The sequence below is a fragment of the Diabrotica virgifera genome, chromosome 3 (genome assembly GCF_917563875.1).
Source record: "Diabrotica virgifera virgifera chromosome 3, PGI_DIABVI_V3a".
In the NCBI taxonomy this organism is placed as follows: Eukaryota; Metazoa; Arthropoda; class Insecta; order Coleoptera; family Chrysomelidae; genus Diabrotica; species Diabrotica virgifera.
The window spans coordinates 9,730,458-9,746,329 of NC_065445.1; the positions used below are offsets into that span (position 1 = coordinate 9,730,458).

Genomic DNA, 15,872 nt, shown 5'->3' on the forward strand with positions numbered 1-15,872 from the left:
CGTTAAGTGAACACCATGCAGAGAGGTTATTCAGTTCTGATTGCAATATGGCAGCATCATAATGATTTTTTATAACTTTAAAGCACTTCAAGTCATCAGCAAATAGCAAGGCGTTACAATCGTGAAAACAGTTGGTAATATCATTAATAAATATATTAAAGAGTAATGGACCCAAATGGGACCCCTGTGGTACACCTGACTTAACTGGAAAGGTTTGTGAGTAAAAGTGGTTTACTCGAACTTGTTGAAATCTTTCGGTTAAATAACTCTGTAACCACTGCAACAAAGGTCCACTTATGCCATAGGAGCTAAGCTTTTGAATCAGGAGTTCATGATTTACTCTGTCAAAGGCCTTGGAAAAGTCAGTATAAATTGAATCAACTTGAAGTCCCTCCTCCAAGGCTTCAGACAGAAAATCAACATAGGTCAACAAACTCAGTTCAGCAGACTTACCTGTAGTAAAACCAAATTGCTGAGAGTTTAGGATCCCGGAGCTATCGAAGGTGAGGAAATCAGTTATAATACTCTCAAACACCTTTGGTATAACACTAAGAATAGATATAGGGCGGTAATTACTAATATTAGATTTATTACCAGATTTATATATTGGTGTGACATAAGAAAGTTTCCAAAAGTCTGGAAACTGACCTACATCCAAAGATTTATTAAATATATGAAACAAAGGTCGCGATAGTACAAAACTGAATTCCTTAAGAAAATTAGGTGGTATACCATCAGGCCCAGGACCCTTGTTGACACTTAATGATGAAAGCTTTTCGTAAATTTTGGAAATCTGGATACGATATGATGAGATATTGAGTTGAGACTGAATATGGTCAACATTGCAATTTAAAGTAATATCACTATAAACTGATGAAAAGTGATCTGCAAATAAGTTGGCAATATCATTGCCACATGAAGCTACAGAGTCATTCAGGGTCATTGAGTCAGGTATACAATTGTTTTCACGCTTGCTACCTACAAATTTCCAAAAATGCCTTGCGTTATTTTGTATAGAAAATTCGGTGAAACGTATGTAATTGTCATAACAGCATTTAGATAGATTTTTACAATTTGTTCTCAGATGACAAATATCAGCATAGCTTTCAGGAGTCTTTAAGGTTTTATAAATTTTATGAGCTTTTATTTTTTCCTTTAACAATTGCTTAAGCTCAGAAGAATACCAACAAGGAAATTTCTTAGTACTAAAATATTTAACTGGAGTGAAATGTTCAATGAGAGAGTAAATAATGTCATAAAACATAGCGATCATGTCGGAAAGATCTCTACCACGAAACAGGTTATCCCATTCTATATATTCTAGACATTGGTGAATTGTTGGAAAGTTTGCATTACGGAAATCATAATAATATTCGTTACCAGAAATTGACCTATCAAAAACATTAAGCTGCAATGATGTTAACAGAGGAGGATGATGAGAGTCAGGTGAAACCAGAGCATCGTCAGCTTCAGAAATGACAAGCTCTTCTGGGGCCAGGATAAGATCCAGAATAACACCCCTGCTATTAAATATAAAGTTACATTGAAAAAGATTATGATAAGCACACATATTTGAAACAACCTCAATGGCATCAACTACAGCTAGAGGTGATGAAGTTTGTGAGGTTGCAGAAGAGCAATAATCTTCAACTCTCCACCTAGCTGAGGGGAGATTATAGTCACCAAAAAAAGTGAAATTTCAGTGGTGAAAACTGTTCACTTAGAAGCATCAGTTGGTCAGCATGAACTTGATAGGTGTAGGCTGGAGATTGAGGTGGAATGTATAGAGCTCCCAGAATAAGTTTGCCGTGGAACCGTACAAACAGCTGTTCAATAGAAGGATCAGATTGGATTCGTAATGATGAATATTTCTTTAAAATAGCTATTAATACTCCACCCCCTCTAAGAGATGAACTAGAGGCAGGTGTACGATCCTGTCTATAGATATTGTAATTGACAAGACCAATTTCAGCATCAGCAATGTCACTATTGAGCCAAGTTTCTGTAAGAATGATAATATCATAGGTACAATTAAAAACATTGAGGCTTAATTCAGTAAGTTTTGTTCTGAGACCCCGGACATTTTGGTAATAGACTGTAAACTTGCCCAAGTCAGTAGAGTTTAAAGGTTTTTTTGAATGATTTTAGGTATGTTATTGAAATACTTAATCGTGAGATTAACCTCTCCAGCATTTTGTCTCTCTGAAAGCTCGGACCTAAGACTATCTAAAAGCTTTCTTTGGTTAGGGGTTTGATCTAAAATAAAATATATCTTTTTTTCACGACTAACTGTTTGTTTGTTTTTAATAACATGAAGTGCATCACTTGCTGAAGAAAAAATTACTTTAATGGGACGATGTCCATTCTTGTTCACATTTCCAAAGCGTAAGATTTTGACTTCATTTGTGTTGATGGAGGCATGGGCCTTTGATAAAATAGATTTTACTTGAGAAGCATCTTCAGAAGTGTTACTTAATTCAGGAAGATTAAAAATGAGGATGTTTTTAGATCTTTTTTCCCGTTCATGAAGCTCGTTTACCACATCATCAACAGAAAATGAATTAGCACCTTTTTCAGCCTTAAGTTTTAACATGTCCTGTTTCAAAGCACTAAGTTCATTTTTAAAATTGTCAATTTCCCTAATAAGTTTGGGTACACTTTTAAAAGATAAACGACAATCAGCACAAAAATACATTAAGAACCAGTACAGTGTTCAGTGTTTATGTATACCATATTAGTTAAAAATTTTACAGTGATGTTTTTACTTTACTATAAAATTTTTAACTATTATGGCATATTGTTTTTAACTGCTGGGAACTTTGCCGTTAAGCTTATAGATGACAGTATGGTCAATTTGGCTCTCTAGCAGATCTGAAGTGCCACACACTGAAACAACTTAAAATTCGATTTATTGCCCATTTCTTGATGCGTACGTTTTAGCTTTTCCTACATTCAGCAGAGTTAAAATTTTTAAAAATGTACCTCCAAACATCAAGAACCCCATTCCAATCAAACTCATGAAAAAAATATGACAACTGCATTATTAGTCCGTTCTTTAACGGTAAAATATTGCAAAACCTCTAAATTTTAAAGAACCGCTTTAATTGACATGAAATTTGGCATACACATAGCTAACAAGTCAAAGAAAAAAAAGTGATATTGTGCCGATGTGTGCTTTTGCCCTGGGAGTGGTTTTCACCCCCTCTTGAGGATGAAAAAATATTCGTCCAAAGAAAGTCAGGAAATGGATAAACTGGCTAATTTTAAGTACCTTTTGTTCTAGAGTTTTTTCACTGAGTCAATACTTTTCGAGTTATTTGGCAGTGAATATGTTCATTTTTTCAACAAAATATCCACGCTTTTAGACGGTTTTTCGCAAATAACTCAAATTGTAAGTATTTTGTCGAAAAAAACATTCTTAATAAAAATATAGCCGGTAAAAAATTTAAAAAAATGGTGTATATATCACGTCTCTACACCTAGTAGAAGCAGAGTTATAGCTAATGAAAAATAGGTTCATATTCGTCAAATTCCAAATGGCATACTTTAACGTGAAATAACCAAAAATTAAGCACATTTCGGGGAAAACTCATTACAACTTATTTAAAGTGTTTAAAAAAAGCTTCATTTTTGTTTTATAAAAAAAATTTCTAGCATCAAAATTAAACAAGTTACGCTCAAAATAAAGTTAGTCCCTTTTGATTTTCGTAAATAAATCGAGAAAATCGCCCCCTAATTAGTATCTTAAATTAACTTAATCGTTAGGACTTCACAAGTTTCTTGACTCGTGTATATATTGTTTATATGATCTGTAAGTTTGATCGGTTCAAAGTCCTTATTATTGAAAGGGCTGTAGTTAACAGGGGTTGAACGAGTCACTGATCACGAATGTATGCAAATTTAGAAACACCAAATCTTAATCAATTTTTGTCTAACAGAAAAACAAAAAAAACATGATATTCAGAAAAACAAATCTGACTTTTTTTGTTTTTCGAGATTTTTGGTATCTCTAACAATTTTTAAGTTATTTTGAAAAAAAGCATATTTTTCAAAATTTAAATTTTTAAAAATTTTACTTTGAGACCAAATTTTTTCAAAAATAAGCACTTTGAATCGATGAAACTTACAGATCATATAAACACAACATAACTAAAATATTTTGTGGAGCGGTAACGATTAATTTCATTTAAGTTGCTAATTAGGGGGTGGTCTTCCCGATTTTTTTTTGCAAAAACAAAAGGAACCAACTTTATTTTGAGCGTAACTTGCTTAAATTTAATGCTAGAAACTTTTTGTAAAAACAGAAATAAAGCTCTTTTTAAACACTTTAAAAAAGTTGTAGTGAGTTTTTCCCAAAAAGTGTTTAATTTTTTGGATATTTCACGTCGAAATATTCTATTTGAAATTTGGTGAATATGAATCTATTTTTCATTGGCTGTAACTCTGGTTCTACGAGATACAGAGACCTAGCGCGTACATCATTTTTTTTAGTTTTTTATATGCTATATTTTTGCTAACAACGTTTTTTTCCACAAAATACTTACTTTTTGAGTTATTTGCGAAAAACCGTCTAAAAATGTGGTTATTTTGTTGAAAAATTAACATATTCACTCGTAAATAACTCGAAAAGTGTTGACTTGGCGAAATAGCTCTATAGAACAAAAGTTACTTAAAATTAGTCAGTTTACCCATTTCCAGACTTATTTTGGACATATATTTTTTCACCCCCAAGAGGGGGTGAAAGTCACCCCCAGGGCAAAAGTACACATCAGCACAATATCACTTTTTTTCTTTGACATGTAAGCTATACGTATGCCAAATTTCATGTCAATCCAAGCGGTTCTTTAAAATTTAGAGCAAAAACCGTGAAAGAATGGACTATATGTTTTTATTTCACTGTAAAGTGTGTTTATAATTATTGTAATACTTTTATTGTAGTCACAAATAGGATATGGAATCTATTTCTACTATTAATAATTCTGCAAAATATATGCATCGATCCTAGACTACGAGCTATGAAGTCCCAAGCAGAGGCAGCTAGTGCAACAGATGAATGCCAAGTGACCCCTGTGATACATGTTCTACAATACCCAGGCTGTGTACCGAAGCCTATACCCAGCTTTGCTTGTATAGGAAGGTGTGCTTCTTATTTGCAAGTAAGTATAGTTTTATAAAGACGGAATTTGTTCAGAAATATTAAATAGTCATCAAGTTTAAGTTTTGTCTAAATTGTAATGAGTGTGTGTGTGTGTTTGTATTTTATTGGCACTGGTTTTAACAACCAACTGGCCAGTTAATTTCATAATGATTTTTTAGACTATAACATCACTAACTCAGGGGAGTAATGTGTAGTGTGTGTGTTGAGTAAGTGTCTTGTTACTTTGCAAAGTCGACGTCATTCTCTTTGCAAAGAGACGCTAATTGTATCCTTTTTGTAATTGTAATGACAATCATTGCCTCTGCAAAGTACCCTTAGAAATTAAATTATTTTGTCTAGAAAATTAATAAATGGATGTATTCGCAGTTGATACAAAGTATGTCTTTTTAGTTTTGTTATAGCAGCTTAGACGGCGCCACCAATAAAACCTTCTGACAACTGTAGCCTTAATCTTTTGTTGACATAAATCCAGAGTTTCATTGTGTAGATGCACTGTATCTACACAAGTCGTGTAGATACAGTGAATTTTTGAAATTAGCAAATCAGTCAAAAAATGGATCTTAGTGAAGAACATTTTCAAGCAATCATCATCATCATTCTCTTCGCCTTATCGCTATGCAGGGTCAGCTTCTATAATTGCATTTCTAGACACAATTCCATCTTGGGTCATATCAATGTTGCTTCTCTTTACCAACATGTCCTGCCTTATCGTCTTATCCAGATCTTCCTCTCTACTCCTTCCAGGCCACTGCACTTCAGCTATTCTTCATATTGGGTGATTAACGTCTCGATATTGAACATGACCAAACCATCTTAACCTATGCTCTCTCATTTTGGCATCAATTGGTGCCACACCTAGACTTCCCCTAATATACTCATTTCAAAATTTTCAAGCATTAACATTTTCAAGCAATCATTTTTTACAATTTTTCAGAGAGGATGATTCCAACAGCAATGTCCCACTGAAATGGTTTCTGTGTTTGGGAATGAAGCATCACATCAGTTTCAGTGACAAATCCAAGCCAGGTCCACCCAAAACAGCAAAATATTGATGTAGTTCATCAGTTAATTGAATGGTGGGTTGCAACAATGTTGTATGGGCCATTCCACGAACATTGCCTGTTTTGGATTACCTACTTCGACAACGAATATTTTACTGTGCAACATAAGAAGTACGAAAGTAAATGGCGCTAATAATTATTCCAATAAACAACAATGTAATTTGCAATTTATTTTCGCTCTTCTTATTTTGCACAGTAAAATTTTCGTTGTCGAAGTAATCCAAAACAGGCGTATGTTCGTGGAATAGGGTATAAGCGACATATTGGGTCAAAGTGAGGTTTTAATGCAATATTATGAATTTTATCAATGCAATATTATCAGTTTTAATGCAATATTATATTATATTGTACATATATCCAAAGACCAATGCGAGCATCTTTCAATCTGGTTAAAAATATTTTGTCTTCCCTTAGTTTTTCGTACCGCAATGTTGGTATCCGTATGTTCATAAATAGCTTGTCAATATGTTTTTTATCTCCTGCATAATCTCAATTCTGTCGCTTACAACATTGTTGCAGCCCACCATTCAATTAAGGATGACCTCCATCTAACATACCGAGAGATAGAGGCATAAAGGCCTCAATCCAAAAGATCCTACATGAAGAACTGAGTGTTACAAAGTTGAGTTTCCGTTGGATCCCTAATTTGCTCACAGAAGGGCAAAAAGCAGTTCATGTTAATTGGTGTCAAAAACATTGGAACGGTTCATCTAAGGAAGCTAAAACAAAGTATAATAGTGGCTATGAATCTTGAATTTACACCTGCCAACCAGAAAATAAATGTCAATCCACTGTGTGAGAGTTTCATGATGAGGAAAAACAAACAAAAGTGATCAGTTCTCGAAGTGTGTCAACGAAAATGGTCTCAACTTTTGTCAAAATCTGGTCATGTGGCAACAATTGCCTTAGAAGACAGAGGAACGGTTACTTCTGATTGGTATATAACTAACTGTTTATTTACCAGAAGTTATCATGAAACTCTGACACAGCAACACACTACAGCGAATCATCCTACATCAGGACAATGCAAGTGCTCACTAAGTCCCCATAAGACAATAGACTTTTGCAACTGCCCATAAGACAATAGAGTTTTTGGAGCTTTCCATCGGATTGTTAAACCATCCACCATAATAATAGCACCAAACTAAGTCGCAACAACTTCTTCACATTCCCAAAGATCAAGAATTCAATGCATGGGCAGCGATTCCTGTCACCTCAAGAAGCTATTGATGCCTTTAAAACAGCGATTTTGCAGGTGGCAACTGAAGACTGGAATAACTGTTTTACCAATTGGTTTGAACATAATATGCAAAAGTGTATCCCATCTTGGTGGGATATATTTTGAAAAACAATAAAGTACCTTATTTTATGGATATATGCCAGACTAAAAAGACAACCCTCGTTTGCAAATAATTTTAATAAAACAAATAAACGATTTTAAAATGGACACTATCTTTTGTAAATTCCACATATTGTTTTTAGGTTTCTGGCAGTAAAATTTGGCAAATGGAAAGATCCTGCATGTGTTGCCAAGAATCAGGTGAACGAGAAGCTTCAGTTTCATTGTTTTGTCCAAAAGCTAAACCAGGAGAACGAAAGTTCATAAAGGTTTGTCTACATTTTATGAAACAAAAGTATGACTTCTGGAACTGCGTATTTATAGCAAACAAAGTACATACTTACCATTTATCCTTTAAATGGAAGATTTTCCACTCAGACTCAACATAAACACAATTCACTGCGATCAATCACTTAATTTTCTTCTGTCAAAGATACAGTAATTTTAGTAATTAATTTAAGCAGAATTAGAAAAGCATTGCAAAATCAACCTTGAACAGCTTGCTCTTGCTCTTTAAGCAAAAATTCAATAAAAATTGTCAACTGTCAAAATATGTCGTTTGACAAAAATGATCGCTACCGTATGACGTTTGCCTATTTAATTTTAGATGTCGCTCAAAAATTTATATTTTATTTTGAAAAATTTGCTTTATTATTCAAAATAGTCTCTTTAATAAAAATGTCCCCTTATTAATTATTTTTTATTTTAAGGTTACCACCAAAGCACCTCTGGAATGCATGTGCAGACCATGTACAGGAGTCGAAGAAAGTGCTGTAATACCACAAGAAATGGCAGGATATTCGGATGAAACTCCTCTATCAGGACATTTTCTAAAATCTCACCAATTGTAAATTATTTAGAAAATTAATATACATTTAAATTAAAAAAATAAAACAATTTTGATTTTTCGACTTTTTATTATATCGTAGATGTACAACTTACAGAGCATAGGTAAGAGCATATTGTGATTATGAAGAATATTTTGACATTTGTGCTGAAAACTCAAAACCTTAATCTGTCTTAATTTGACACACATTTGACATAAAAACATTTTTTGCCAACGACTCGAAATTTTCTTACTACACTACACAAAATAAGTGAAAGTGAAAAAGAACCAATTAAATAAATGTAATGACCACTTCTAGGGTTATTCGAGGCACAAGAGCCAAAGTTTTTTTGTACCTTTGTGGTATATTGATCATTGTAGGAATAATAGCATGCTATAATAATACACTTTCCCATTTAGATGATGTAAAAAAATCTAACTTCATTTGCCACCAGCAAGAAGAGAATCTTTCGACACAGTTGCAAGGTAAAGTAATAATAATGTCAAGTTTATATAATGTATTATGCAGATAATTCTGGTTTAAATTCCTAAACAAATATGCTTAATGTAGGTATATTTATAAATTATAATTCCTCAATGTAAATAAATATATAAAATGTTTTTAATTTAAATCTACATTAACATGGATTATAAATTATCGTTATAAGGAAATAGTCAGTATTTGTATTATATTATTGTTAATTAAATATAATATAATCAAAGCCAGTGGTTATTAGAAATTGGACTTAAAAACTAATAAAGAAAAAGTGCAGAATACTACAGCTGATATTGGGAGAGATACCTGTTAAATAAAAAATTGATAAAATTCTAATTTTCAATTTTTTTTTTCTATAAAAGCTACACAACTGTTGCCAATAATTGTGCAATTGCACTTGTGTTATTGTAGTGGAAAAAATGTCTTCTGAAAGTTGTTTCTTAGTGAATTTGCGATACACTCCCTCTCTCCTATTTTGCCCAGGGCTCCTCTTGTTCCATATCTTCCCCCAGCAACTCAGCAACCACCTACAATAATCTTTTTTCCTGGGTGTTCTCCTCCAGTTATCCACAAGTGTTCTATCATTATTTATTCTTATAAGATAACCTGCCCAATTGTATTTTTGAATAATTTGCTACCTATAAAGGGTTTTTTGCAATATTGATAAACCTCATGATTGAACCTTATTCTCCATAGGTATACCATATTTTTCAGATATCGCAATATTCTTCTAATATCTTTCTTTCAAAAGTATTGATAGGGTTTGTTGTCTTTTCTGTCATGATCCATGTTTCTATGCCATATTGATCCATGTTGCTATTCGCGGTGTGCAAGTACTTGGAAGGGATATGCAAAACGATCGTGCGCGAATAGCGGAGAAATATTGCAACTTTCTTAAATAATTCATATTGTCAACTGAAATTGTCAAATTGACGTACATTTCATACCTATTGTCAGTTAAGAAGAAAAATTATATATTGCTTCACAATATTGATATGATATGCCATTATTATATAAAGGTAAATTTAATTAATTGTATTTTGCTTGCAATACTGCATTTTAATAACTAATTTTATTTACTACATACAATTGTTTATGTTTGAATAACACAACCTAAATCTTATTTTTTCTTCTTATTATTTTTTTTTGGACTATGGCCTTGACAATTATCCAGTAACCAGGACCATATGATTGGCCAATATAATTAAAAGTGCGAATAAAAGTTCAGAGCGTAGAAATAGGTGTCGCTTTTCTGAACTTGCACGGTCCCAATTGGTCATATGATAGTTTTAAATACTTTGAACTTTACTTCCCTATGGATATCTTTGGGTCCAAATACTTACCTGTGACAGAGAGAAGTATGCTTTGGTAGCAAGCATTATTGTTTTCTATATTTCCTCCTCCTCGTTGCCATCCTCAGTTATCTGTAAGCCCAGGTATGTCAGCTGTTTTGTTACTTTAACATGTGCATCATCTATTATCAAATTTTACAGGTTTCATTGTTTCCTTGCTTATTTTAAGGGATTTTAAAATTATATATTAATCATTTATTATTATATAATTAGTCATTTTTTAGTACCTGTCTACAAAAACAAGGGAGACATACAACAATGTACAAACTAGAGGGCTATAAAACTACCTAGCCACACCATGAAAATATGGGAGAGAGTAATTGATAGACGGATACGTGAAGAAACCAAAATATCCGATAATCAATTTGGCTTTATGTAGGGCAGATCAACAACAGATGCAATTTTCATTGTAAGGCAGCTGATGAAAAAATATAGGAATAAAGAGACCAACGCTCATATGGTATTCATCAATCTTGAAAAAGTATATGATAGAGTTCCTCGAGAGATTCTGTGGTGGGCACTCAATAAGAAAGGAGTCCCTGGCGAATATGTAAAGATTGTGAGAGATATGTATGAGGTAGTAACGACTAGTGTTAGGACAGGTGTGGGAGAGACTGATAAATTTCAGGTGAAAGTAGGATTGCACCAAGGCTCGGTGCTTAGTCCTTATTTATTCTCATTAGTTTTGGACCAGATAACAGCGAAACTACAGGGTAGCATTCCATGGTGCCTAATGTATGCTGATGATGTAGTGTTAATAGGAAATAGTGAAAGAGACTTAGAACAAAAACTGGAACAGTGGAGACAAGCTCTGGAGGAAAAAGGTTTAAAACTTAGTAGGACAAAAACAGAGTATTGGGAATGTTCATTTAAAGATGGAGTTACTACAAATAAAATGGTATCTTTGGATGGTGAAATGATTGTGAAAAGCCATAGTTTTAAGTACCTAGGATCATTATTACAGAGTAATGGAGAAATAGATGGAGATTTATGCAGTAGAATTAGGGCTGGATGGATGAAGTGGAAAGAAGCCAGTGGTGTGTTGTGTGACAGAAAAATTCCAATGAAGCTGAAGGGAAGATTCTATAAAACAGCCATAAGACCTGCTATGATGTACGGAACTGAATGTTGGGCAGTGAAAAAGAAAGAGGAATAACTAATGTATGTGGCAGAAATGAGAATGCTTAGATGGATGAGTGGAGTGACAAAGAAGGATAAAATTACTAAAATTAGAAATGAGTATATTAGGGGAAGTCTAGGTGTGGCACCAATTGATGCCAAAATGAGAGAGCATAGGTTAAGATGGTTTGGTCATGTTCAACGTCGAGACGTTAATCACCCAATACGAAGAATAGCTGAGTGCAGATTCCTGGAAGGAGTAGGAGAGGAAGACCAAAGAAGACCTGGGGGGAGACGATAAGGCAGGACATGTTGGTAAAGGGGATTAACATTGATATGACCCAAGATCAGGGCACAAAATATCCATGATATTTATATAAATATCAAAATATCGGATATATGTGATATATATCCGATATATATCCAAAATGTGATATTTATATGATATTTATGATATTTTGGAAAACATTTCAATAGAGAAACTAAATTCACCAAAATAAGACTCTAAATGTAGAATGTAACAATATAACAGATATATTTTTACTTTAAATAAAAAATACAAAAATATAACAGTACCTATAAAATAGTATATATTTTTACTTAAATAAAAAATACAAAAATATAAACGTGCGTATGGTAGTATGCAGGGCCTATTTTATCACTAGGCCCATGAGGCACCTGCCTCGGGCCCGCATTTTAATGGGGCCCGAAAAGATCACTAAATGAATATTTTTATTAAAGAAACAAAACATATTTTCAAAATTATTTCATTTTACGAGAAGGAAATGATAAATGATAACAAATTAGGTTAGAGTTATATTCACAAACCATAAACCGTTCTTATCATAAAACTGCAATAAGAGTAGGTAGATTACCTTGTCGGCATAAATAACATTAAGCAAAATGTAGACACCACTCCGAAGGATGAACAAGAAGTAAGATTAACAAGAGGTATTCGCAAAATTAAATTCCAACAGAGGGCGCTCAAAATTTCAAAGATGGACGACAACTCTAGGAAAACAATTCATTTTGTCATTTGAATTCACAGTTCTAAAACGTTAAATTAAAATCATTTACAGGAGTGTTTTGACAAAGTAACCACCAAGTTTTGCAACTAAGACATCTTATAAGTTAAAGACGACTCAAAATTATGTTTAATCTGTATATATGCATTCATTAAAATTTGATGCTAACTACTGATTTGTTTTTACCATTTTTTCATAAAAAAATCTGGCCCCCCGATAATCACACAGCGTTCTAAAAATTATTAATCTATCTTAGGATTTCTAATTTTGTTTGTAATTTAATTAACAGGTGCACTACAGTTTATTTTACACCAACAGATAACAATTTTTAATTAAATAAAAACTGGAAACTAAGTAGGTGAATTTATTTTATAATAATTGTGTTCCGGAAATTACGAGGTGGTCGGGATATTTTGCATAACAATTAGTCCTGTCGCCAGGGGGGGTACAACGGCCTCGTTAATTCAGATGGACTTACTCAAGGTTTTTTTATGTATTTTGACCCGTAGAACACGAATTTTTTGGGTAACAGTTGATCCGGATGTCGATAAGATTGTTATAGACCAAGAACTTGAGGAATCAAATAACAGCGATTTTTGGCAAAACAAAACAGTATTTTGTATTTTTTGGGCCATTTTAAGTAAAAAATATTTCTACAAGTTTTTTCGTAGGATGCACAGTTTTCGAGATAAACGCGGTTGAACTTTAAAAAAATCGAAAAACTGCAATTTTTGAACCCGAATAACTTTTGATTAAAAAATAAAATAGCAAGTCTGCTTACCGCATTTGAAAGTTTAAGTCAAATTATATCGGTTTTGATTATTTGCATTGGTAAAAATTTATTTTTTTATTGTTTAACAAAGCTATAAACACGTAGGGTTTCCCGTGCTTTTACATGCGTTTTAACGCATGTAACGTAGAAATAGTCTTGATTGCACTAGTACCTATTCTACCTACTCGTTCGATTTTAAATGAGAAATCATAGAAACATCACTCACGCACTAGTTGTTTGTAGCTTTGTTTAACAATAACACAATAAATTTTTAGCAATGCAAATAATCAAAACCGACATAATTTGACTTGAACTTTCAAAGGCGCTTAGCAGAATTGCTATTTTATTTTTTAATCAAAAGTTATTCGGGTTTAAAAATTGCAGTTTTTCGATTTTTTGAAAGTTCAACCGCGTTTATCTCGAAAACTCTGCATCCTACTAAAAAACTTGTAGAAATATTTTTTGCTTAAAATGACCCAAAAAATACAAAATATTGTTTTGTTTTGCCAAAAATCGCTGTTATTTGATTCCTCAAGTTCTTGGTCTATAACAATCTTATCGACATCCGGATCAACTGTTACCCAAAAAATTCGTTTTCTACGGGTCAAAATACATAAAAAAAACTTGGGTAAGTCCATCTGAATTAACGAGGCCGTTGTACCCCCCCTGGCGACAGGACTAAATGTACGTTCTATGTACAGAAACTACATTTTATTTATTTATTTAATTTTGCAGTCACTTAAACATTAAAAAATACTACGTTTAATACAAACGTTAAATTAACAAAATGTGTGATTTGGCATTGGTTAAGGGTACCCCCGTTAAGATAGGCAAAATGCCCTCACTCTCAGAATTCAATTTTTTAAATTTTTTTACGTTCTGTGCAATTAAAAAATGAGATAACGCGGATTTTTAGCTCGCCACCCCCCTTACCCCTCCCCCCACAGCCAAAAACGTAGATTTTTAGATTTAATTTTTTTTAGTTGAGTCGCAATTGATTTAAAAATTTGAAAAAATTCACACGTGTAGCTGAGGCTTTTACAAAACACGTCTATTTTTTATGGACCCTTAAGTCGAGTGTTCATAACCTCAAATTTTTTTTAACTTTCTTAAAACCTATAACTTTTTTTTGGAGGGGGCTGCAGGTCCAATTTTTTTTGCATTTTGTGTATTTTATCAAAAGCTATCTCTCTGATTTTTTTCAGATTTTTCCGTCAGGTGCGCCATCTTGAAAAATCCCGAAAACTGTTTTTTTAGGGGGTTTTTAGGGATTTTCTTTATTTTATAGACTGCAACATAGATCAATTCAAGGTTTTGTTAATAGATTATGTATAATTTGAAATAAATGAGTATTTAAGGATTATCAAAAATTGGGCATAACACCTTTAAACCCCCCAAAAACCATGTTTTTTTAAGTTATGTAAGGGTTTTTGCGGGCTTAATGATATTTTTTGAGATCGATACAGCCCGAATATTTTTTTCATTTTTTTACGTTATATGGGATTAAAAAATAGACTAATCGCATTTTTAGCCCACCACCCCCTCCCCCTGTCCCCACAAAAACGTCAATTTTTCTATTTTTTTTTTGTTTAAAGTTGCAATTAATTTAAAATTTTTATGAGGCTTCTACAAAACATATCTATTTTTTATAGACCCGTGTAGGTCGAGTGTACAATATATATGACCTCAAAATTCCTTTTTTATTTTTTAAAACGTATTTTTGATTTCCAATCGATATTTTTTTAAAACGTCCAATGAATATTGTACATCTCTCTCTCGCGGACGGCCGCTTCAATACATGCTTAGCGCTCATTTTTAATTATTAAAAATAATAGTTAGTAATAAAATGACAAAAATTTCTTTAGGCTATTGCAGGGGGGGCTTTAGACTTTGAGTTGGTCACTTTATGACTTTCATAATAATAATTTTTAATCGAGGTATTAAGCCTTGAAAATGGCCATTTTCGCGTTTTTCAAATTTGAAATTGCATGTAACTCGACAACAGTCAATTTTATAGAAAAATCACAAGATACCTTTTTTGCTCAGCTTGATCCAGAGAATCTAAAACAAATTTGTCCGAAGCGAAAAAATTGATTTTTTGAATTCGTTTAAAAAAATGTTTAAAAAAATTTCCTACCGCGGTACTGCCTGGCACCTTGTGGATTTGTTATAAGGACCTGTTTTTGAGTAAGTTTGTGCAAAAAAATTAATCGGAATAATTTACCTAACGGGACAAGCATACAGCATGGAACTATTTGCATTATGAGCCAAACGTAGATGATTTGTAAAATACACAAAACACAAAAAAAAATTAGCAGCCATCGCCAAAAAAAGTTATACGTACCTATTAAAAAACAAAAAAAATGAGGTTATAATATGTACACTCGACCTTCGGGTCCATAAAAATAGATGTTCTCTAAAAGCCTCAACTGTGTGTGTGTGAATTTTTTATAATTTATAATTTAATAATTACTAACTATTCTAAATGGGAAATAAGCCACAATTTAACTAAAAAATTATTTTATTAACGTTTCGATGTCCGCCACGGACATCGTTGTCAAAATACAAAATATTAATAAATTAAACAAAAATGTTGCTTGGTAAAAAAATCTTCTAATAATTTAATTTAATCTGACTTATTTATATAGATCGTCCCAAACCATTTTTTCAGTGCGTCACAGATTATCAAATTCTTTCTATCGCATTACAGATGGAAAATAAAAT

General features: G+C 32.7%; 3 protein-coding genes across 5 annotated transcripts in view; 2 read left to right on the top strand and 1 right to left on the bottom strand.

Moving 5' to 3' along the window:
* LOC114324456 (zinc finger CCCH domain-containing protein 10) overlaps window positions 1-8,081 on the bottom strand; it is a 64,183-nt gene extending 56,102 nt beyond the window's left edge. For both annotated transcript variants that reach the window (XM_028272316.2, XM_028272321.2), the window contains exon 1: window positions 7,903-8,081. The gene's annotated coding sequence lies outside the window, so the exon portion shown is untranslated. The remainder of the gene's footprint in view (window positions 1-7,902) is intronic.
* The window catches only part of LOC114324479 (partner of bursicon-like), a 45,887-nt gene extending 37,424 nt beyond the window's left edge, over window positions 1-8,463 (top strand). Inside the window, 3 exon segments of the mRNA XM_028272350.2 lie at window positions 5,042-5,156; window positions 7,702-7,827; window positions 8,269-8,463. Coding sequence (XP_028128151.1) covers window positions 5,042-5,156; window positions 7,702-7,827; window positions 8,269-8,409 — 382 coding nt within the window. The 3' untranslated portion in view covers window positions 8,410-8,463.
* Window positions 8,464-8,581: 118 nt separating this feature from the next.
* Window positions 8,582-15,872, top strand: part of LOC114324466 (interaptin) — a 46,858-nt gene continuing 39,567 nt past the window's right edge. For both annotated transcript variants that reach the window (XM_028272333.2, XM_028272341.2), the window contains exon 1: window positions 8,582-8,870. In XM_028272333.2, coding sequence (XP_028128134.1) covers window positions 8,690-8,870 — 181 coding nt within the window. In that variant the 5' untranslated portion in view covers window positions 8,582-8,689. The remainder of the gene's footprint in view (window positions 8,871-15,872) is intronic.